General features: G+C 34.4%; 1 protein-coding gene across 2 annotated transcripts in view; it reads left to right on the top strand.

The window, feature by feature from the left end:
- The window catches only part of ACAP2 (ArfGAP with coiled-coil, ankyrin repeat and PH domains 2), a 150,290-nt gene that overhangs the window by 117,468 nt on the left and 8,054 nt on the right, over window positions 1-24,768 (top strand). Inside the window, exons 11-22 of one of the 2 annotated variants that reach the window (XM_024752053.1) lie at window positions 3,494-3,545; window positions 4,817-4,917; window positions 5,522-5,627; window positions 11,309-11,517; window positions 11,858-11,927; window positions 13,678-13,769; window positions 15,503-15,687; window positions 16,841-16,933; window positions 17,992-18,179; window positions 18,608-18,717; window positions 20,003-20,113; window positions 22,321-22,382. In XM_024752053.1, coding sequence (XP_024607821.1) covers window positions 3,494-3,545; window positions 4,817-4,917; window positions 5,522-5,627; window positions 11,309-11,517; window positions 11,858-11,927; window positions 13,678-13,769; window positions 15,503-15,687; window positions 16,841-16,933; window positions 17,992-18,179; window positions 18,608-18,717; window positions 20,003-20,113; window positions 22,321-22,382 — 1,379 coding nt within the window. The remainder of the gene's footprint in view (window positions 1-3,493; window positions 3,546-4,816; window positions 4,918-5,521; window positions 5,628-11,308; window positions 11,518-11,857; window positions 11,928-13,677; window positions 13,770-15,502; window positions 15,688-16,840; window positions 16,934-17,991; window positions 18,180-18,607; window positions 18,718-20,002; window positions 20,114-22,320; window positions 22,383-24,768) is intronic. The other variant, XM_024752054.1, reaches the window with a different exon arrangement.

Here is a 24,768-nt window from a genome sequence, read left to right as displayed (position 1 = left end):
TATATATATATATATTCTGTATCTATAACACTGTAGTGATTATTTCCTTTAAATTTTTAAGATGAGGAAAGGTACTATTTATATTTTACAGCTATGACCATAGAGGCAGAAAATAATAGCAGAGTGTGCTAAGTCCTACCAGAACCTTCTATACCATAATGCTTTGAAGAAAATTTTGAATATTTCTGAAATATTAGCATTTCAGATCCCTGAGAATTGGAATTAACTGTATAAATGCATGTATGTATAATATGTGAGCAAAATACAACAGATACTTTTGACTCTTTTGTTAGGTTATGAGCTTAAGCTGGTTCCTTTAATTCTTGCTTTATTTTCATATCATGCTAGTCTTTTGCTTATTTTGCACATTTGCGTTTTCATTCTTTTACCACCTTTCCCTTATGTTTTAATCCTGCCCCATTTTTTCACATGACAGGAAAAAGCCCGATCATATCAGGTACCAAATGGCTTCCTTCCCCTCACCCCTACCTTACTCCAGTTTCCTCTTTGGCACGAGAAAGCTCATAATTAACCTGCATTTCAATTGGATTACTTGCAATGGATATAAAGTCTCATGTTTTAAATTGGGAAGAAAGTGTAAACTTGTTATTTGAGGAATGGAATTATACCTTTTCATTGCTTATCTCCTCAATTTGTTTTAATCTGGAAAAGAACATTTGATATGTATATAGTTATCCAAAGAAGATACAGATTAATACGAATACCTTTATATATATGTGTGTCTGTATTTTTTAAGGGAAATAAGCTAGTAAGTGCTTTTTAAATTTTTTAAACGGTAATTAGGAATTAGCCCCTTTGGTAATCACCTTATTAATTATGTTTAAAGGAAACATTGTCAGTTCCTAGCTTTTGTTTGTTTTACCATTTTGGTCTTTTTCCTTGTGAAAAACTAAATTGAATTTTAGATAAAGGAACATGTACATGTTCAAGCTTTTAATTTTGTTAAATGTTCACCTTTTTGGCACCTATGTGCCAAGTGTGTGCATGAATCCATCATCTGTATAGTTTTAGTGATAAAGCTTCTACAGATTTAGAAGTCTGACTTTTACCCATGTTCTTGATTTTGAGTTCCGGGACTAGTGCTCAAAAATTGTAAAAGATACTTGATTTCTTTTTTAATGTATTCCCTCCCCACCAAAATTCTGTCATCCTATGGCTCTCATTGGTATTTAAAAATTGATAATATTTATGAATGTAATATTTTGGTCTAAAATCTTTATTATGTTATCTCAGTTTGAGATAGATATAAAGTGGTGTCTTAGTTCTCTTAAAACCAAGAAATTTTCCTTTTTAAAAACGTTTATATTTTGGCTTTGTGGTCAGTTTGTGAATCTTGCAGAATATAGTGTAGTTGTCAGCACAATGCTTTCCAACATTTGTCTTTTTTATTATTTAATTACCTTTTAAAGAATCTTTAAATTGCAGGTAGCATGAACTTGAAAATATTAAATATTTTTGCATATCGCATAGACTATGAACTGTCTCATTTTTCCTTTTATTAAAATTGTTAATAATAACTAGGATTATCCTACAGGAGCAATTTAAAATTATATTTTATTTTACTTACCTGATTAAGGTCTTCATCAGTGTAAATGAGTAAAGTTAGCTCTTTTTTCTTTTTTTAATGGCAGAGGAGAGGAGATAGTATCATAAGACATACTGACCTTAGTAATTAAAATATTTTTCTACCTAGGATATATTGTGGGATTGTTTTTCCTTAGGAGATGTCAAATTAAGATGAATTTATAGTGTATACAAAAACTAATGATGTGAGAAAGTTACCCAGAAGCAGATAGATGGTAGGGGAACTGAGTTTCAGAAATTCAAATGATCTATAAAGTTAATAATCAGAGGAAATTGTCTCTAAGAAAAAAAAAATTAAGTTTTTATCTAGTATTTTGTTATTTATGTTTAGAGGCTATTCTAAGATTCAGCAGGTCAAAAGAAATTTATTTTTTGAAGACCTCAGAAGCATGAAAAGTTTACATGGATGTTTTTCCATTGTGCAATAAAATTCATTGTAGTTTTTCATCAAATTATATAATATGATTACTATATATAAAATATAAGAATTTTTATTAATATGGTTTATGCTACTTCAAATGATTTTTTTAAAAAACACTTTAATCAATATCAGAGATTGTTTCCATTGCATGTCATCCCATGTGGCAGGGCTGCACCATTTTGTTTGTTTGGAGGTATTTCCTTTAACATTTCTAACCAACCATGTGTTCCAAAGCAAAGAGACCCAGAAGTTCTTCCTTTTCTAGCTCACCTCTTGATGATTTGCATTTAGAGGCAACCCACTTGGTTTTATCTAGATGCTTATTTAACAGTCTCTATTTTAATGGTAACGGTGATACCTTTTTAAATAGCAAGAAAACCTAACAATCTGTCTAGCTTAAAAATAGAAAAGCATCTAATCATTTTCTCAGCTTTGGAGAATTAACTTAATTTTTTAAAATAGAAATTCTAAATATGTCTAAATACAATTTTTAGTGCTTTGTATTAGTATCAATGAAAAGGTAGAATCTCTATCTGCTAATAGATTAATAACTAATGTTTATGATAGAAATCATTTCACATGAAACTAATTTTAAAATAATGACTCAAATATTGTTTTACCTTTCATGCTTGATGAGAGTTTTTGCTTCCTTTTATGAATGGCTTTTGGCTGTGATTTTTTTTTGTAAGTCTTTAGGTCCTTTTACTGTTTTAATAAATTAGAATTAGTAAATATGCCATACGTAGCTTAGTTTTTTCTTCTAAAGAAGATTGCAAGTAAAGTGTTTGCCAATTAATGTATAGTAATGAGCAGAACAATAGTTAGGTGACTCATTTTTAGTCATAACTTTGATTATTCTGCTTAATAGTATTTTACATGAAAGTAAGCCCAAGTGAATTGGCACCTATCTCCTGTGATGTCAGTTCTAAAAGGATGATACAATTTTCTGTTTTGCTTAACAAATCAAATGCTGAATTAGCTTCAGAAAGGTTGAAAACAAAGCACCATTTATTTCAGTCTTTTATTGTATACAAATGAAGTCTTATTTATAATATAATTTTATTTCTACTTTATAACAAAAGCAAATTATTTTGGGGGAAAGATTTAGTTATTTTTGAGGAAGCTCAAAAAGCTAAATTTTTATTTTAAAACAATTATTATTTGGTAATGACATAAAGGATGACAACTTTTGTTAGGATATAAATTTCTGACATAAAAATGAATCAAAATATAGTAATTTTATTTTCCTAATCTGTGGTTTTTAAAATTGCCTGAAATTGTTTTTTTACTTTCAGTAGTTATCTATCTCATTGACATCAGTTTATATAAAGCAAAACAAAACAATGCACTTCTAAAAACATAATTACCATAAACTGATTTTCTAGTGCTTTCCCCAATATTTCTTTTCTAACAACAACTGAAATAAATTATGTTTGTGAAAACGTAATCTATTTTGTATTTATTTAGACGCTGGTTTTCAATACAGAATAATCAGTTGGTTTACCAGAAAAAGTTTAAGGTAGGTGTTTTGTTAATTAGTGAAAACCCATTGAGTCCCCAGTTTAAGTTTTTTAACTGTTCCTTTTGGTAAAGCATTGAAGTCCATAAATATGCATGTGTGCAAGATTACTGTTTATTAGTTTTATGTTTGTGTATGTATAAGAGGACTCAGAAGTGGAAAGTGTCAACATTGTGTCCTGAATTCTTAGTTCCTAGCTTTGAGATGGATTTTTCTGTGTCCCAGGATTATTACTTTTATTCCTTCACATGTTTCTTTGTCCAGCTGTGAGACAGGAATTCCCTAGTACTGTTTTGATGCTGAAGGAAAGGGTGCCTTTTAAGAAATATCACCTTAGGGCCAAGTGGTAATGGAGAAAGGTTAATAATTACATTAAAGTGTAAGCTTGAATTAATTTAAATAGAAACTTTTAAATTTGTTAACATTGTTTTTACATGTTTGTTTTCCTGAACCTGATTTTAAGAGTGAGGTATTTTTATTTAATGGAAAGGCATAATGAGATTATATGTGACTTGAGAATGTTAAAGATAATTAGAGAAAAAGAACTATTAGTTAATTGATGACTTGATTTTTACCTAGTTAGTCTTTATGAATGATGTATTCACCTGTAAATTTCAAATATCCACTTTACTCTTGAGATGACACAATGTGAAATTTTACTTGCTATTCTATGATAGCCGGTTTATTCCATAGAAGTTCTTTATTCTAACTAATTAGTCCATGGTTATTTCTACTCTGATAAGCTTGGTTTTGAGTTTATTTTTTTATTAAGTACTAAAAAATGATTTAAAATTTCTCATTTTCTTAGGTATTTTAAGAAGCACGTATAGGCTTCTTATTTTTCTTTCAGTTATTTAAACTTGACTCATGAAAGGCTTCTTGTTTTGGAGGAAAGTAGCTTTTATTATATGTGAGTAAGGATCAGGAGAGAAATCGATATGAAAGAAAATAGAAGAAAATGAACAGAAAGCTAACATTTATTGAGCACTTGCTAATTAACTACCAAGTGTTGGACTAAGTTTATATAAACTATTTCATTTAATTCTTATACAGCAGTTTTATGAGGCAGATAAAATTATTAACAGGGCAGAATTACCTTTATTAGTTATATCTATGTTGATAACTCCTATTTCTAATCTAAAATAAGATAAAATATAAACCTTTAAAATTAGACCATTTATTCCAAGTACTGTTTTTAAGTATGTTTTTATTGGTAGTTGGTATTTAAAACCTAGGTTGATAAATATAGGAGTTTTGTTTCCTTATTGTAGGATAATCCCACTGTGGTGGTAGAAGATCTAAGGCTCTGTACAGTGAAACATTGTGAGGACATAGAACGACGATTCTGCTTTGAGGTGGTCTCTCCAACAAAGTGAGTGGTTCTAAAGAATTTGAGAGTTGCTTTTATGTTTCCATAGCTTGTCTTAAAGAATTTTCCAGAATACAGAGAGATCTGTGTTGCAGTTGTGATTATATGAGCTAAAGAGGAAGAAAGTGCACTAAAAGTAAATTTTAATAATTAATGATTACACATATTAAGTCAGATATTTATGTAACTTCTACCCAGTATCATATTCTTTAAATTCTATAAACATGATTGATGTGGCCATGTGAAAACATATTAACTGTCATGGTAATGAACTGAAGTCATATATCAGATAAATTTCTTTGATAACTATCATTTCATATATCTACCCAATGGAAAAAATTAATGTTATTTTATGTGGCAAATTTAAAGTTGTTTTTTTTTTTTAATATACAGGAATGGGTGATTTGTTTTCAGTAGGTAATTTATTTCATTGGTTCCTTGATTTCTTTATGAACATACCCTGTCGTAAAGATAGGTGAAATAAAACCTTTCAACAGAAATTAGTTTTTGTTAGAAAATTATTAAATAACAAAGTGGACAAAAAAGTAAACCTTCTTATTTTTTGGTTTAATTTAGTATCTGAGAAAACAATGTTATTTCCTTTTAGAAGTTGTATGCTTCAGGCGGATTCTGAAAAGCTGCGCCAGGCATGGATTAAGGCTGTTCAGACCAGTATTGCTACTGCTTATAGAGAGAAGGGTGATGAATCGGAGGTTAGTAAACAATATTGTGATACCAAGTGATACATTAACAAAGTTTCTAATTTTAGTCGCAACATTGCATGATTATTAAAACTTTCTTTTTTATGGAGGATAATTTTTTTTGTAATTGAAATGGGTTTTATTTTTAAATTGTAGATTCAATTCTCTTGCTTATTTCTCTTTACTTATCATTTTATATATATGTTTAATATATATTTAATATATATATTTATGTTTAATCCATTATTTCAATATGTGTCCCAGGTATTCTGATGCAAGTATTTTTCCCCAAATATTTTATTATTCTAATAAAACAGTGAATGTGAAAGGTATTTAAAATTAAATCTGGGTGAAAAGCAAAAAAGGAAAGCTCATATTTTAGTGGAAATCTCCCTGGAGAAGATAAACTAAATATAGAGTCTTGGGTTGTAGTCTGGCTTTAGCTACCCAGTGAGTTTACAAACTCCTTTGAGCAAGGCCATGAGTGAGTCTTAAGAAATGGAACTCACCGCTTCCCCCCACTAGCTTCCTGAAAATGTGACATTTGTGAATCTGTACATGTCTGAAAATGTCTGTATTCTATCCTCACATTTGTTTGATAGTTTGGTTGAGTGTGGAATTTTTAGGTTGGAAATGATTATTCTCAAAAATTTTAATGGCAGTGTTTTTCTTGTTTCCAGAGTTGTTGTTGGAGTCTTTCTTGTTACCAGTCTTTAGTATTCCTCCTCTCCAATTTCTTTGTTTTCTTTTTCTGGAATTTCTGGACTGGTCTTATGACTTTCTTATTTTTTGTGTTTTTTGTTCTGCATTCTGGGAGATTTTATCAGTTAGTCTTCCAAACCTTCTATTGAATATTTCAGTTCTGCTAGCACATATTTAATTTCCAAGAGATCCTTTTTGTTTGCTGAATGTTTGTACATATAAACCTGTTCTTTTTTCATATATGCAGTGTTAGAGTTGTGGTTCTTAATCTTGACTACACATTAGGATAACACAAGAAGCTTTAAAAAATCCCAGTGCTTAGGTCCCACCCCAGAACAATTGAATGGAGTTGGGACCCAGGCATCAATATTTTTAAAAGCTTTCTAAATGATTTCTGTGTATAGACAATGTTGAGAACCATTTTATTAGGGGCTTTCCTTGGCTTTCTGGTAATCTGCTCATGGTTGCAAGATAAGGACTAACCTCTTCGGAAGCTCTGAGAACGCAGTTAGGACTTCGTTCAGCAAAGTGTGGACCATTTGTTGAGGAATAACCATAGTTAGGGACTTTGGAGTCTTTTCAGCTAAGATTCCCCAGAGAAGACTCACCAATCTCCTGCATAGGGATAAGGGCCTGGCTTGGAGCTAATTGCTGGGGATCGCAGCATTCGGTGTGTATACATTAATTTAATCCTCTGCCTTCCACCTTTTAGGTAAACCCCATCCAGTCACTTTCTGTTTTACTTTCCCAGAGAATAAACCTCTAGTCATTTGTGTGTCTTTGTAGAGAGCAGTCCACTAATGGCAGTGTTGGGGAGGGCACCTTCGATCTAACTGCTTCTTAAACAATCAGTCCTCCTACTTTCATCCCCACTTCCGAGATAACTGGTATAAATCCTTGAGTCATTTGAATATTATGTGATAAAAATTGATGGACTCCTGGATTTTTCTTATTATTTCCTTAGATTTTACCTTGGTCTACTCAGTTACCATTCATCCAGCCACTCTTCAGCTCCCCAAGTTTTGTTGCTCTTATTTTCTTTCCTGTTCTCCCTATTCTTGTGGATAAATGTCTTAATTTTTTAAAATAAAAAAGCTTAAGTTTTTAAAAGTAGATTACAGATATCATGTCATTCCACACTTAATAGTAATTTCTTAATATCGTCTGTAACCCAGTCTATATTCATGTGTCTTCAGTTGTCCTAAAAATGTCTTTTACAACCTGTTTTACAAAGTAGGATCTCTTCTATGACTGGGCATTGCATCTGGTCTTATGTTCCTTGTCTTTCCATCTAGAACAGTTCTTTTTTTTTCATAACAATGATGTGCTGAAAAGGTTAGGCTATTTGTTCCTATAGAATTCCTTCTCATAGATTGCAACATAGATAATGTGTATACTTCATGCTGCAACAGGAGACATACAATATTGTTATCCAGCCACTGTTAATGCGAAAATGTTCTGTGTGAACATGAAGCAGATACATTGGATTAGGGAGATGACAATATGATCCCTCCATTGTCATGTTACATTTCCTTTTTTGTTCCCAGTCTACTTTGTTATTTTGTGTAACAAAATCTACCTTGTGTTACTTTGACCCTATAAGATCTATGCTCCATCAACCATTCATCTAATAGTTTTATAACTGAATTTGTAATTTCATTAGGAATTGCAAAATGATGATTTTCTAATTCTGTCATCCCCGTCTGCATTCCTGTGTGAAATACAGGTTTTCTTCATCAACGGAGCTATTTAGTTAGTTTAATAAAATGCTTAATTTTTTGCTTTTAATTACCACATTTGGTTGATTTATTAGCTACCTTAAGTGGGGACAGATACATGTTTTTTGGGATATCATTATACACTCATGGATTTTTGGTAAATACAGTGGGTCCCAATTAATTGCGGTAATTACTCTTTTTTCATACTCAGATTATCACAACTTTGTCCATTAAGGGCTCTGGGTAATTGCCTTTAAAAAAATTCTCTAGTTTTTAGCGGAGTTTTGAGAGGGAACAAATTTAGGTGTGTATCCAGATCATCTTGATGAAGGAGCTAGTGGTGTTGCTGAAATACCTATGTTAGCAAAATCATACACCAGAAACAGCAGGGATTACAGGAAAAATAGGGATAGGGCCAACCTAAAAAACCGTGTAAGTTTGTAACTTGAATAATTTTTGGAACTTTAGAATCTCAGTAAAAATATTGGCTTGGCCAAAAAGTTTGTTTGGTTTTAAGTCAAGATAAAAGACACATTTTTCATGAAGAACTTTATGGAACAACTTATTCACTACCGAATGAGCTTTTTGGCCAACCCAATATTAGCCTAGTTAAATTTCTAATAAATGAACACTATAATATAGAATACAGATAGGACTTAACTTTAAAAATTGGTGAGGATAGCTTAAAGGAAGGGTACAGAAGGGTTGAGGCTTTGGTGATATATACAAAATACATAAAGATCAGAGAGAATGGTGCAGTAAACACTTTCAAGTCATAGCACATGGCCAAAATGAGCCAAGAAGAATGGGGAGATGGGTGTCCTTTTCAGTCCTGTGTTCCTTGAGGTGGCCAGCCCAAGTTCTGCTGTGTTAGTGTACTTTGCTTTCAGCCAAAAGCATTAGCTAATAAAGAAAAAATTGGGACTGAACCAACATGATTTCTGCATTATATTGACATCCTTTCTCTATATGATAATTGCTTATGAGCTAATTCACATTATCAAACATGTTTTAGTAAAGCAGATTTTATTTCTTTTTTTAAAAAATTTTAAAGTAATCTCAAATTTATAGAGAAGTTCCAAGTATAATACAAACAATTTTTTCCCCTGAACTGTTTCAGAGTAAGCTGCTAACATATGCCCCATCACCCATTATTAATTTAGTGAGTAATTCCCACAATTAGGACATTTCTCCTGTATAAGCATAGTACAGTCATCAAAATCAAGAAATGAGCATTGATGCATTACTTCCATTTAATTCTCAAATATCATTGTTTTAACAGTTGTCCCAGTAATGTTCTTTACAGCAAAAAGATGCAGTTCAGAAGCACAGGTCTCTTTTAGTTGTCATGACTCTTCAGTTTCCTTCAGTTAGGAATAGTCCCTCAGTCTTACTTTGACCTTCTTGACCTTGGTTGTATTCAAGATTACAGATTTCTGTAGAATGTCCCTCATTGTTGGTTTGTTTACTCACAAGGTTATGCACCTTTTGTAGGAATGTTGTATAAATGATGCTGTGTTCTTCTCACTGCATCCTTTCAGGTGGCACAAGATTTTGATTTGTCCCGTTATTGGTGATGTTAACTTTGATCACTTGAGTAAGGTAGTGTCTGCTAGACTTCTCTACTATAATGTTATCTTTGTAATAGTATTTTGTATGTGGGGGGGGTACTTTGAGACTGTAGATATTCTGTTCCTCATCAGGCTTTAAATTTTAAAATATAATTATATCAATATAGGCCTCTATTTTATTCAATGTATTATAATTCATTACTATCATTACTTGTTTTGTTTCTCAAATTGACCCAAGTTTGGCCAATCCAGTGGAGCCCTGGATTCTGTATCCTTTTGACATGTTCCCAACAATCTTTGAGTTGTTCTCTACTTTCTAACATGATGAGATGTTCCGAGTTCATCTTCTTGTAGTTTCTCTGTACTAGCCTTGAAATCAGTAGTTTCTGCAAACTGCCCTAGTTCTTTTTCGTGGAGAATAGTTTGTAGAAACCAAGATAAGGGAATATACATGTATATATACACATTTACATCTGTATAACTTTATGTATCTATTTGTATTGAAACCATTAGGGCACCTGTTGGTATCTCCAGTCCTAATTTAATATAACAGGGTTTGTTCTAACTCTCTCCCTTTTTATATAAATGAGCCCTTTCTCTGCAGTGAGAAATCTGGCTCCCATTTATTTTTAGCAGGTTTAGTTACATAATCAGTTCCCCTGTATGTGACCAATATCCCTTCCCTGCTGCCGTTTCCCACCTGCCAGGCTCTAACATCTCTCACTAGGTGGCACTCCCACTTTGTAGTTCCTCTCTATCCTCAGGCTCACATTTCCTTTGTTGGGCTGTCTCCCTATGCAAATACCCTCCTTCTGCTGCTTGGGAACAGCAACCTGCACAGGGTCACTCTCATTTGAGGGTATGCTCCTCACCCAGCTGAGTCCTCTCTGGCATACTGTATCCCCACACTTTCTTTGCTTAGGCCCACCTAACGGCTATTGAATTGAGTTTTCAAGAAGGGCAAGACAAGGGCCAAATTATATTTCTGTTGATTTTATACTAAAATACTGGCTTGTTGAAATATTTTTAAACGAGAAGACTTTTTAGGTCATATCTTTAATTGCTTAGGATCCCCAAACTACATGTTTGTATTTGGTCGTTATTGGTATAGACTTTGTTGTTCACTTAAAAAATTAGCTTTTTGCTTATCTACCACCTTTGCTTTTCTCCTCGTTTCGCCTGAGATTTTAGACATCGTGCATTCTGTTGTTGATTCACTCGTAATTATAATTATGCAATTGATCTCCTCATTAGTAAAAGGCCATATCATTTTCAGTAATTCACTGCAGTAATTGAAACAACTTGCTTGCAGTTCATTGAATACCTTGGAAAAACTTGGTATAAAATAGTATTTATTTTATTCTTGAGTCTTTATAGTCTCACGTGTACTCTCTCTGTCTCTCATCCTGCGTGTTAATTTACTGTTCCCCTTTCTCTTTGCCATTTTATCTTGTACATACATTCATTGTATCGGGTTATTTTTCAATATTAATGTGTTTCTCCCCACAAGACTAAAGGCCAATTGATGGAGGAAACTATATCTTTTCATCCTTGAATCCCCGGTGCTTAGAACAGTGCCTGGCTTAGGCCCATAATAGGCCTTCAATTTGTTGATTAGAAGCATTTGTTTGGAGCATGCAGTGTGCAACGTAGTATTACAATCCTTTTTTTTTTTTTTTTTAATAATTCTTAATTCTTTTAGAAGCTGGATAAGAAATCATCTCCATCCACGGGAAGCCTGGATTCTGGAAATGAGTCAAAAGATAAATTATTGAAAGGAGAAAGTGCATTGCAGCGAGTCCAGTGTATTCCTGGCAATGCCAGCTGTTGTGACTGTGGTCTGGCAGACCCACGGTGGGCCAGCATCAACCTGGGCATCACCCTGTGTATCGAGTGTTCTGGGATTCACCGGTGGGTAGGCCTGCCCAGGATGAGAGACTTCTTTCCGTTAAACACATATTGTAAATTACTGTGTCTCATTGGTTAGAGGACCTTTCCCACTTGCCTAGTTTGACTGCCAGTGTGTTTTTGTATCTTTTATGAAGTGGATAAAATTCTGGTTGGTGAAGTACGTTTGAGGACTTTGATTCACCATTCATTATTAACTAGAAGATCTACCCCTATTTATGTATGTGTTGAGGCCTATATTAGAGACTATGTCACATTAAGAGAGAAAAATAACTTGCATGATGTGCAAATAGAGACTTGAAAGTTTCACATATTAATGCAGTCTTTTTTTTTCCCCACTTAGGAGTCTTGGAGTTCACTTTTCAAAAGTACGATCTTTAACTTTAGACACCTGGGAGCCTGAACTTTTAAAGGTAAAATGAATATTTGCTTAAAAATATTTTATGTTTTCACATAAAAGTCAAGATTTTATTTATTTATTTATTTTTTTGCCACATAGCTGTGCAGGATCTTAGTTCCCCTACCAGGGATTGAACCCGTGCCCCCTGCAGTGGAAAGGCAGAGTTCTAACCACTGGACTGCCAGGGAATCCCCCAAAGTCAAGATTTTAGAATCTGGTTTTACAAATGTGTGAGTTTCTCAGTGCTAACAGTGAATTAAATTGTATTGGAACATATCTGATGTTATTTTGGCAAATCTGATGTTTTGTTATTGGTTTTTTAAATTGCTAAGCTTATTATGTAGCACTCTTAACTCCATGTCAGTTCACTTTTTTTTTTTTTTTGCGGTGCGCGGGCCTTTCACTGTTGTGGCCCTCTCCCATTGCGGAGCACAGGCTCTGGACACGCAGGCTCAGCGGCCATGGCTCACGGGTCCAGCCGCTCTGCGGCATGTGGGATCCTCCCGGACCAGGGCAAGAACCCGTGTCCCCTGCATCGGCAGGCGGACTCTTAACCACTGCGCCACCAGGGAAGCCCTGTCAGTTCACTTTTTAAGGAAACCAGCACCCTGCATTTTTATGTTTTCTCACAAATTATCTTAGATTCTGTGCCTTAATTTTATATTTTATAATTACATAAATTCTTGTTAAAAATATTAGATATTGCTATAGTGAGCTGCGTGATGGATTGGTATAGCATGTCATTATCATTGCATATTTTAGCATAACACATTTGCAAATTTACATTTTTAAGGGGTAGTAGTCATCAGACTAAGACATCCTTTTTCCTGTGTAAGGATTCATATCTATGAAAATGTCATAAATGATTTTATATCACAACTGGGTTTTTAATATTTACAAAATGTATACTGGTTAATAGTATACCCATTTTAATTCCCACCATTTAGTTTACCATACTCTAAAAAATATACGTTTGTTTAAAGGTTGTAGTGTATCCTACATTTATTTCTGTCCGAAAATTTTGTTCTTAATGTGCTTGTGTTTTTATTTCAATCCATAAATAAACCAATAATTCTGTCAATTAAGTAAAGTAAAAAGTTTTCTTTGTGGAATCACTGTGGAAACGTCTAAATGAAAGTGATTAAGTTGGCTCCTGTGGTAGAGCCCTATTTCGATAGATTCCATAAATTGTTATGAATTCAAAGGAGAAGAAAGTGGGGGGTGGGGGCTAGCAATCTAATTTCTGCATCAACTTTGCGTGTAGATATGAACTCAGTGGATTCAGTTTAGAAGCTTTGGTTGAAACACAACTGTCTGATACATTTAAAAAATATTGAGACTTAAAAAAATATTTAGAAATATTTATAAATAAAGTGTAAGGAGAAAATAGTTTGCTTCAATTCTGAGTTGTTTAAACCTTACCGTGTCTGGACTTAGGCTTCTTTTTTCAGTTAACTTAGCAAATGTTGTGAATGTGTAGCCTTGTGCTAGCCACAGTAAGGGATAGAAATCTGGTAGAAGATGGGTGAGGAGAAACGCTTTCTTGAGGAGTAGTAATCTTCTAGGGGAGGTATTCTGGTGAAGAATGGCAAAATGGTGATATTGCTCTCAGTCCTTGTCTCCTTTTGTTTTAAATTTAAGCATCTTTGTGAAATGAGCATTTGTAGAACATGCAAAAAGAACTAAGTAGCTCTGTTTGCTTAAGGATTTATACAGTGTTTTTTAGGAAATTATTGCTTATTTTCTGTCTTTCTGCCAAACAGCTTATGTGTGAGTTGGGGAATGATGTTATGAATAGAGTTTATGAAGCTAATGTGGAAAAAATGGGAATAAAGAAACCGCAACCAGGACAAAGGTACTGTTGTGTTAATGTGTTACCTCATTCCCCCCCCCCACCATCTTGAATATAGCTGTTACTTTATTTCACTTTAATTGATATGTATTATTGAAGCAGACTGTTCAGAAGAGATCATTACTGCTTCTGTTAAAATGTGGCTGTGTCTCTCTTGGGTTTGTTAATTAGATAATTATATTTTACTAGTCAGATAATAAATTATAGTCTCCAGATGAGAGAGAATCTTAAAAATTAAGGCTCCGGGGCTTCCCTGGTGGCGCAGTGGTTAAGAATCCGCTTGCCAATGCAGGGGACACAGGTTCGAGCCCTGGCCCAGGAAGATCCCACACGCCGCGGAGCAACTAAGCCCGTGAGCCACAACTACCGAGCCTGCGCTCTAGAGCCTGTGAGCCACAACTACTGAGCCTGCATGCCACAACTACTGAAGCCTGCACGCCTAGAGCCCGTGCTTCACAAGAGAAGCCACCACAATGAGAAGCCCGCACACTGCATTGAAGAGTAGCCCCCGCTCGCCACAACTAGAGAAAGTCCGCGCACAGCAACAAAGACCCAAAGTAGCCAGAAATAAATAAATTAAAAATAAATTAATTTTTTAAAAAAAGGCTCCACATAGGAATATAAAAACTCTTAGCAGTTAAAGGAGACAAAGTTCTGTTAGTGGCAGGCCTTTAAAAAGAGTTAATCTGTTCATTAATGTCTCCAAGGATCAAGTTTCTACTACCTACAATGAATAGTATCACATTGTTTGACTTCGTTCTGCAAATATTTGTTAATTATGTATTTCATACATGGCATTATTATATTGAAGAATTACAGATGAGAAAGGTAGCTTCTGGTAGGGGAGAGTACTTACTTAATTGCTCTGTTTGAAATTTTACTTCCAATTCTATTTATGGAGACTCCAAACGAAGTGGCCGCCTTCAAGGTAGATAATTAGTTTTGTTGTTCATGTTATTTTTAGACTTTATGATTCTTTATATTAGGTATTAAATTTTTATTTGCCATAATCCTATGTTTGATTATATTTTTATGATAATTAATACTTTTTAAAAGTTATTGCCCTCTAAACCAATACCACTTAAATCAGATTCTTATTTTTTTGCTAAAGCATGTCTGTTTGAGTTATTTCAGACCTTGAGATATCCTATTTTAGCCAAAGACCTAGGCATTTTAGAAAGATGTAAGTAAGAAAAGGTATAGAACAAACTTGGTGTTTTATAGTTGTATCATAAATCAAAAATTTTAAATGTGATACCTTTTTTGGTCCCCCTTAAGTTAGAAATGCTATGTTGTTTTGAAGTAGTTGTCTTACGAAGAATTATGGTCATGACTAGTGATAGTTCAGTATGTGACATTATTTATCGGAGTAAAACTGGAATTAAAGTTAACTTCTGTAAATTTTAATAGTTTCTTGGTAATGTTTTTCATTCTGTAAAAAGCAAAAGAGAATATGTATGGGAATGAATGAGCATAGAAATTAAGACAATAAGAGAGTGCCATGTTAATACTTGTGATTTTTCATTTTATTGTTTGTTTTTCATTTAAACATGAAATCATAGTTCATTAAATATTGGGAAGGAAAACATGTTGTAGAATGTTGCAAATTCAGTTTTAACTAGTATGACATTTAGTGACTTTCTTTGAAAAATTCAATATGTAATGGCTTCTTTTCAGTATTAGCCATGCTAAGAGATTAAGCAGAACATCATGACATTTTTATGTATACCAACCAGACAGGAGAAAGAGGCGTATATCAGAGCAAAATATGTGGAGAGAAAATTTGTGGATAAATATTCTATATCATCATCACCTCCTGAGCAGGAAAAACAGATTGTCTCCAAAAGTTGTGAAGAAAACAGGCTGAGCATTTCTAAACTTGGGCCAAGTGAACAAGTTAGAGCATCTCCCCAAAGTTCAGGTATTACGGTTTACTTGTTATCTATATAAATATTTTCTTAAGCTGAAGTCACTTTCTTAATCTCTGAATTAGTAGCTGTTGTAGATTTTTTAAATGCTAAAAACTGTTTCCTTCTGTATATCCTACAGAAAAATTGGATTTCTCTGTCTATAAAACAGTTAAATTTAAGTAGTGTTCTGATAATTCACATTTCTAGGTACACTTGACCCTTGAACAACTCGGGGGTTGGGGCACTGACTCTCCGATCAGTTGAAACTTCTCATATAATTTGTAGTTGGCCCTCCATGTATATGTTTCCTCCATGTCTGCTCTGCAGTTCCTCTGTATCATTGGTTCTGCATCCGTGGATGCCACCAATCCCAGATCATGTGGTACTGTAGTATGTAGTATTGAAAAAATCTGAGTATAGGTGGACCCACGTAGTTCAAACCTGTGTTGTTCAAGGTTCAACCATAATGTGTATATTCTTAAGGAATAAAACTGCTTAAAATGAAATGGGAGATGGGAATTGCAAATCTGTCATGCAAAAAGCCCTAAATATCTGATTAACCACCTAATAGCCTTCCTGTTTTTTCCTCCTAAATTTTTCCCAGTAACGTTTTTTCCTGCCCTTTTCCCTTCTTATGGCCTGCTTTGTGCTTTGCTAACTTGCATGTCCCCAGTGATTGCTGTAAATAGCGACGAGGCCAGGAGGGAGTCTCTGTTCTGTCCTGATGAGCTAGATTCACTCTTCTCCTACTTTGATACTTCTTCAAAACTACGTAGTAGTAAGTACTACTCTTGTGGAGCATTCCAAGTCTGTGCCCGTGGTCATTGTGCGGTGTGGCCATTTCTCTAGATGTTACCCATTGTCTCAGAATTACACATTACTTACAGTCATACGATAAATTAACTCTTTACTACCCCTGACACATTACGGGGTAATGAGATATGTTGCGACTCTGAAAGTAAGTTTATTGCCAGGCTTCATGACTGATTCATATTTTGATACGTGAAGTGTTCCAAAGGATTAAAATTGTCGTAAATTTATTCTACTGGTGGTGGCTGAGATCACGTTGATGTATCAGAGCTCATTTTAAAACCTCATTGATTGTGGGACTTTTTTTCTTAATGGTGCAAACTTTAATCACTAGCTGGTTTTTCTTTAAAACAGTCAAAAGTAATGACAGTGGAATCCAGCAGAGCTCTGATGATGGAAGAGAATCTTTACCTTCCACAGTGTCAGCCAATAGTTTATATGAGCCGGGTGAGTTTTGGTGAAATTCCATGTTAATTGGTATTGTTTGCTGAAAAATGCATGTGGAAAATGCCAAGTTTGATTAAATAGTTTCTGAAGGAAGTGGTTAGTCTTTTAGAAGGTACTAAGGGGCAGTTAATACTGCTGAATGAGAAAGCAGCTATTTTCATATTTGGAAGTTCTCTCTTAGCTGTACATTTTTCTGAGCCTCAAGATATGTGTCAATAGCTAAGGATAATTTTTAATCCACGTGAACGGTATTTCTTACTACCCATTATCTTTTTTTGTGGCTGTCTTTTCTTATCAGGAGAAAGAGATCAGCAAATCCCCCACATCCCCCCTCAAGTTAGGTTTTTCTTCTGACCTGCGCTTTCCTCCTGTATTCTCTCCTTTATGATCTTAGTGGTTATGATCTTGCAGAATACTCAGGATAGTAAGCATTCTTTAAATTATTTGAATTGCTTGTACTGCAAATTGTGATGATGGTATTGGACCATTCTAGGAATAAAGTGAGGTTTGGTCTAGTAGTGAAATCCTTTAGGGGTTCTTACTGCCTCTTCTGAGTCTCTAAGTCCAGGCTTATACTCATATATACCTAATTTTAATCTAATACAGAGTAATTTACCTATCCATTGGATACTGGCAAGACCATAAAGGCCTGGTGTACTAGTCGATGTATTTATAAGAGAAGAAGGTTGTGGAGAGTGATTAGTCTACAGGAAATAAGATTCCTTTGTGAACATCTCCCATTAGCTCATTTTGTTAAACTAGTGGTTTCTTATGTCACAACTTTCATACTGTGATACAGGTAAGAGTTCGCCTTTTTAAAAAGCTGTGGTAAGATACACATAACATAAAATTTACCATCTTAACAATTTTCAAGTGTACAGTTCAGTGGCATTAAATCTATTCACACTGTTGTGCTGCCGTCAGCACCATCCATCCACAGAACTCTTTTCATCTTACAGAACTGAAATTCTGTACCTATGAAGCAATGACTCCCCATTCTTTCCCTCCCTCCTTGCCAAGAGCTTATTTTTATTGATGTATTTGTGTTTGCTTTTCAGAGACAGAAAGGCAGGATTCTTCTGTGTTTCTCGACTCTCAACATCTTAATCCAGGACTCCAGCTTTACAGGGCTTCGTATGAAAAAAATCTTCCTAAAATGGCTGAAGCTTTGGCTCATGGCGCAGATGTGAACTGGGCTAATTCTGAGGAAGACAAAGCAACACCACTTATTCAGGCTGTATTAGGGGTATGAATTTGTAAATTCAGGTCTTCAGTGGTAGTAGAGCATAAAATAAAATGACAGTTCATTTTGAGCATAGCTTTAACATTATTGTTTGCTTTAAGAGATGGGATAGAAAATAGAAGCAGCAGCTAGTAGTGATTTCTGAACATCACTTTGTGTAAGCTCAATTTTTTTTCTTAATGAGAGAGTTCTAGTAATGAAAGTAGTGGGTTTTGCTAGATCACAAACTGCAAATTGAATCCCAGTTAGAAGTAGTTCTTGGGAAGAAAATAATATAATTTATCATTTTTCTGCTTTTTGCAGGGGGGTATTTTCTCTTTTGGGGAAAATACAATAGAAAGGCTATTAGAGTAAAGTAAATACTCTGTTAATAGAAATATATTGTTGTTTGTTTGCTTTCTCTCCATTGTTATCTTCTTTTTTCCTCTAAGGGCTCTTTGGTGACATGCGAGTTTCTCCTTCAGAACGGTGCTAATGTGAACCAGAGAGATGTGCAAGGGCGGGGACCACTGCACCATGCCACTGTCTTAGGGCACACGGGGTAAACTAGTGCTTATATATTTAAGTAGATTTTATTTGAAAAATTTATTTTGAAATAATGTTTTGCTCTTTCTCAGGTTAAGATTGTTAGCTAGAGCTTATAAAGTTATACTTTCCTTGACTTATACTCTCATGCTGGAACTGAAAATTTTTTTAAATTTCATTCAGAAAAAAGATATGGTTACTTTTCAGATAAGAAAATTGCCAAGCTTACTTTGAACTTTACTAATTCTTTATATAGATCTGTTTTAGTATTTAAAACTGTGGTGATTTCATCAGACAACTTAAGTCTGTATTTGTGTATATTTACGCATGTACATACATTATGTACATAGCACATACATTTTGGGAGAGTTTTGTAACTTTGTAAATTTTAGTTTTCCCACAAGGTAGTTAATTCTTAATTTGTGCTATTGATGTGTGGCTTCTGGAGCAATATTTAGATTCACAGAACAATAAAGCCGTAAAAATGGGCTTTCTACTAGAGGGTACCAATAAAGTCAAAATATTGGCCTTATGTAAAGTTTGTGTCATAGGTCATTGTTTTTCAATAAAACATCTCAGGATCTCCAAGTCTTATTACCTGGACAAACAAGAAACTGTCCTTTTTTAATGTTTATTTTATAGCATCTTCTATTTTCATCATAGCTTATTTTGTTTCCCTCTATTAGCAAGAAGATTCAGTTCAATAACTTTATCATAAAAACTTTTCTCTACTTAAAAATGGTTGTATTTAACTCATCCTTTGTATTTTCTTCATAATCATAATTATTCCCATTTTACTTTATAGACTCCATTTATTCATTTTTTTTCATTTTTTTTCATTTTTTGTCAGTTTCTTCAAGTTATGAATATTTGTGGAATACAGCGGCAAGATTACTTCCCGCTCGTTGCTGTTGTATTATCGTTAATGTATTATGATGTTAACGTTGCCTTGGCTTTCTTCTTTCCCAGATAATGACCTTGAGTGATTTTTGTTTTATTTACATTTATAGTTATCTGTGTACATCTTCTTATGATATTCTTGGAGGGTAGGGACCATAATTTACACATCTCACTATGCTGTATATTATCAGGTTAAATGTGAAAATTTCATAAGATTTATAAAATGTTGATCATGGTAGATTTTTATTATTGGAGTCAATATTCAATAAATCTTTGTAGCATGAATCAAGAATTTCCTAATGAAAATGTTATTTCTTTAAGTAGTGCTTTTTATTTCTTAAGGTGAATACTAATTTTTTTTCTTATCGGCAATATCTCATAAACACTGTTCCCTTAAACAGGCAGGTATGTTTATTCCTAAAACGAGGTGCCAATCAACATGCCACTGATGAAGAAGGGAAGGACCCTTTGAGTATAGCTGTGGAAGCAGCCAACGCTGATATAGTGACCTTGTAAGTGTTTTCTTTTCACTTGATTATTTTCCATACACCGTATTACTTAATACAGTGTTTAAACGTAGAGTTTCGTGTGTAGGCATGAAATTTAAACTTGGTTCTTTACTAGAAGCCATTTACTTCTCTAAGCACGTTAAATGTATGAAGCACTTTACATACATGAACTTACTTGGTTCCCACCTCAACCCTGTGAGGAAGGTTTTATTATTATCAGCCTCATTTTATAAGGAAGCCAAGCCACAAATAATTTGAGAAGCTAGTAAGTGGTAGGGCTGGGATTTGAAACCAAGAATTCTGGCTCTAAAACCCATGTGCTTAGCCACTTCTGTTATACTGCCTGGCCAGTAGGAACAGAAAATCAGTAACTTTTCTGATTCTTTAACTCTCAGTACAGTACTGGGGTGGGAGTTGGATTGGTATAGTAACAGGCAATTTTTCGACTACCTCAGGAATCAGAGGATTATAAGCAGGGAAGCCAACTGCATTGATGTTAGTAACTTTTGCAGCTGCATTTCCTTTGGGCAGTGATAATTAGGGGACCTGTTTGTACTTATTTTTTTGAAGAACTATTCGTATGAGTCCTCTATTTTGAGGTAAAAATATTTGTTTTGGAATGTTCGAATACAATTTAACATGACCTACTAAAGAGAGAATCTTGAGGTCTTTATTTGATTTTCATCTTAGATCAGAGTTGTTCATTACACTTGGAATCTAGGAATGTGGTTGTCACCTACACTTTATTGTTATGTAGGGAGTCTCAAGCATATGTTGTATGAATCGCTTATTCAGTCTATTCTGAATGAAGCCCAGGATTGCTGATTCCCTGTTAAATAAGTAGAGATAGTTCCATCTACACTACTGAATTTTAGTCACTTACAGATAGAAACTCCCTTGACTGTCTTGAACTCCTGAGCTCCCACTGAGAATTCTTGACTTGCCATATATCACCCCTCCCTGACCCCTGCCAGATTAAAACAAAACGAAAAAACAAAAGAGCAAGACATATTTTCTCTGTACTTAGCTTCTTTTCCTCACTGGAGGGGTTATTGTTATTATGGAAACTATTGTGGGAAAATTTAGATGTATTAAATCATTATAGACTTAAAACTGGAGAAAGATAAGTTATTAAAGAAAAGATAGGAGTGATATACAGAGAAATTAACCCTGGCTGCAGCTTCCCAGGCAATTCTTACAGTAATGGGCCTTCTTCCCCCAAAATATGGTCCCAAATTGTCTTAAGTTTTCTCATTTTACTTTGTATGAGGACGTCAGTTTCACTTACAGTTTTTTGAAACAGGCATCCTCTGTGAAAAGTCCAAATACCAAAAAGGGAGACTTATCTTGCTATTATTAATTCACACAATGGTTGGAAAGGAAATGGCAGGGAATTGTGGTGCTTTGAAGATAAGAAAAGCCCATGTCAGATGCTGCAACTGCCAGAGAGAGCACGCTAGAAGAGGGTGACAGCAGTCTGGGAAGGCGTTGAGGATTTGGCGGCCTGGAGGACAGGCAAGAAGTACAGAGTAGGAGAGGGGCACCACAGGTAACATTTGCCTGTTTCAAAATGTTGCTTAAAGTCAGTAAGAAAATGAGAGGAAATTCTTGTTTCCTTAATCCAGTGCTACAGGTCTTCCTGCTGCCAGGATAAATAACCCAAAAAAGAATGTATATAATCAATATGGTAACCATGCAAAAATCTTGGTAACCTATGGTCACTTATTATAACGTCTGTAGGTCAGAATATATCCCGAGTATTTATAGATAACACATGCTGTTTATACATCTGGAACTACCGTACCTCAGGGTGAACCAGAATGAACTTATGACAGGCTATTGCTTCCATTCTGTAGAAGCAGTAATTTCAGCAGTTGGCATTTAAAGTTTGACAGGTTGCTTTAGGAGCCAGGAATTCTCTGTGTCTGGAGGAAGTAAGCTGCTAGAGGTGCTGCCAGGAACCTGCTTAAACCGAAGTGAAATGCCCTTGTTAGAAGTCTTTTATTGTCTTCTCTCATGAGAATTGTATAAGATAAAATACAGTATCTCAGATTGCTGGGCCTGATAAACTAAAAGTACTTTTGTTTCAGTGGCAAATACTGGTAAAAGAAAAAATTACATGAATACGTCTTAGCTGCATATGTAATTCATTAGTTTATGAATATTTATATTGTATAACTTATCTAAAAAATTCTTTTATTTAATTTTAGGTTACGTTTAGCAAGAATGAATGAAGAGATGCGGGAATCAGAAGGACTTTATGGACAGCCAGGTCAATATTCTACTAATAACCATACTGAAATGCAGTATAAGAAATGCATCCAGGAATTTATCAGTTTACAATTGGAAGATTCATAGTTCTTTAGCAAACTAACTTAATGCTACAGAGTTTTTATAAATTACTTGTAAATTGTGAGTTGTTAGGTATATATAGTGTACTTACTGAATTCTTGGGAGTGGCTCACTCCCGAGCCTTTAAAAATCCGTAACTATTCCTATTACAGAACACATTTACTTGCTGTATCTAACTCTGGCTGCTGACTTCTTTATCTGCTGTACAGATAGATGTCTTCCATATACATTCCAGAGAGGCGAATGGAATGATAACGTATCTTTATACCCTTACAGCAGCACAGCAGTCATTTTCTTTTTGGCTGTCAAGTGAATATAACAAAATTGTTTTCTTTTTGTTATTCAGGGAATTTCTATAAATTGTGTTCAGGGAAAAAAACAAATCACTATGTGTTGACATATAAAAGTCAGTATGGAAAATGCCTAGAAGAAGTTTATTAAATTAAGAGTTCCGTATTTGATCTAAAAATGAGTGGAAGGTTTAAGAATAAAATTTACCAGTAGGTTAAGAAGTCCATAATGCGAATGGAGTTAGTTTAAAACATATAGGGAAAAGGTCAAATTTTATCTTGTACCTTTGCCCCAAGTAATTGTACAATATCTGTTGGATAAATGGAAGTATTTAGAAGAATATTTCATGAGCTTGATGGCAAAGTAGACGTATTCTTATTAGAGAGAACTCAGGATCAGCTCAAGTCTCATTTTGAGTAATTTTTGAGTCGAGATGTCAAGAAAAGCAAGAAATGTTGCTGATCAGATTTCTTTCTTTGATGAACATATCCTGATTAGACATTCTTCACAAAGAAGAGAGTAATAATTAGATCTCCAGTTTCATGAATTTGAGTATATGAATTACTAATTTATCTGTTTTAAATTCATATACATGCTGGTTAAAAATTTTAGGAATTCATGACTGAAATAATTGAGAATGTTCAGTTTTAAGTGAGTATGTTTGAGTTTTTTTCAATGACTACTAATATATTATTTTAAAAGTGGCTTGTGGTATCATCTATCTTTCCTGTTTAAGTATGTTTTGAAATTTCTGCACTTTATGCTAGCTTCAGCCATTTACTTTTATTTTATCCAGATTAATATATAACTAAGATAAATATGGGGCCATTCCTTTCTCAGAGGACTGTATTTATTACTTATTTTTGGTCTAATTTAATAGGAACAAATAAGAACTTTGAGAATAGAGGCACTTCAGCTAGATACTTCTAATCTAGGGTGTCCCACTTTAATCCTATGGATCAAACAGTACTACTGACTCATGATGTACCAAGATGTAAGAGTGCTGATTAAGGGTGAAGTCTCAGCGTTAATTCTGAATTTCACCCATTTGTTTTAAACTTGAATGTTAGACTTTAAATACATTATAATTTTGTAACAGATATACACTTAAGTGATAGTATTACTAGGCCATTTTTGAGGCCTTTATGTTTAAGCACTTTAAAATGAAAATTATTCAAAGACTATGACCTGATTCGTGAGATAAGAGTGAACTTCAAGATTTTAAGTTAAACAGTTTTTTTTTCCTGACATTTTAAGTGTAAATGTTTCCTTAAGGTGTTTGCTGATGAAGCTGCACCCAGCTGGTTAGTCAGAAGGTCGGTGGGTGACTTTTCTCTGGAGCTGGGAAGCTTGGAAGGACAGGTCTTCTTATGTTCTTGCAGCTTCTAGTTCCACCTAAACTGCTCCGGCTTCTGCCCCCATCTAGGAGCCTTCAAGTGTCTCTTTCACTGTCGTTTTATATATACGTTTATGAGTATATACCTTCCGCTCAACAGTAGAAAAACAGATTTTTCCAATTTATTTGAATGAAAATTTGAAGAAAAGGCTTATTTAAAAAAAAAAGCTTGGGCTTCCCTGGTGGCGCAGTGGTTGAGAGTCCGTCCGCCTGCCGATGCAGGGGACACGGATTCGTGCCCCGGTCCGGGAAGCTGGGCCCGTGAGCCGTGGCCACTGAGCCTGCATGTCCGGAGCCTGTGCTCCGCAGTGGGAGAGGCCACAACAGTGAGAGGCCAGCGTACTGCAAAGAAACAATAATAAAAGTAAAAAAACAAGCTTTCCTACCACTCAAATTTTAGCTTAGAAAAGATTAAAAAATAGATCAGAAGTCTGGAAATGGTATATCAGCAGAATGAAATGAGATTCTGATTTGGTAATAATTAGATTTTAAATTCATTTGGGGGTCTCGTAGTTAAAGCAGAACAACTTTATACTTATACAGGTGACATGGTAAAATGGCTCAGCAGTTGCTCTCTGGCTTCTTTTCCTTTATGAGTCTTGGGAGAGCAGATAGTTGC

This window comes from Neophocaena asiaeorientalis, unplaced genomic scaffold, assembly GCF_003031525.2.
Source record: "Neophocaena asiaeorientalis asiaeorientalis breed wild unplaced genomic scaffold, Neophocaena_asiaeorientalis_V1.1 scaffold293, whole genome shotgun sequence".
In the NCBI taxonomy this organism is placed as follows: domain Eukaryota; kingdom Metazoa; phylum Chordata; class Mammalia; order Artiodactyla; family Phocoenidae; genus Neophocaena; species Neophocaena asiaeorientalis.
The sequence above is the reverse complement of the archived record's forward strand: the minus strand, read 5'-3'. Positions and strand labels throughout refer to the sequence as shown.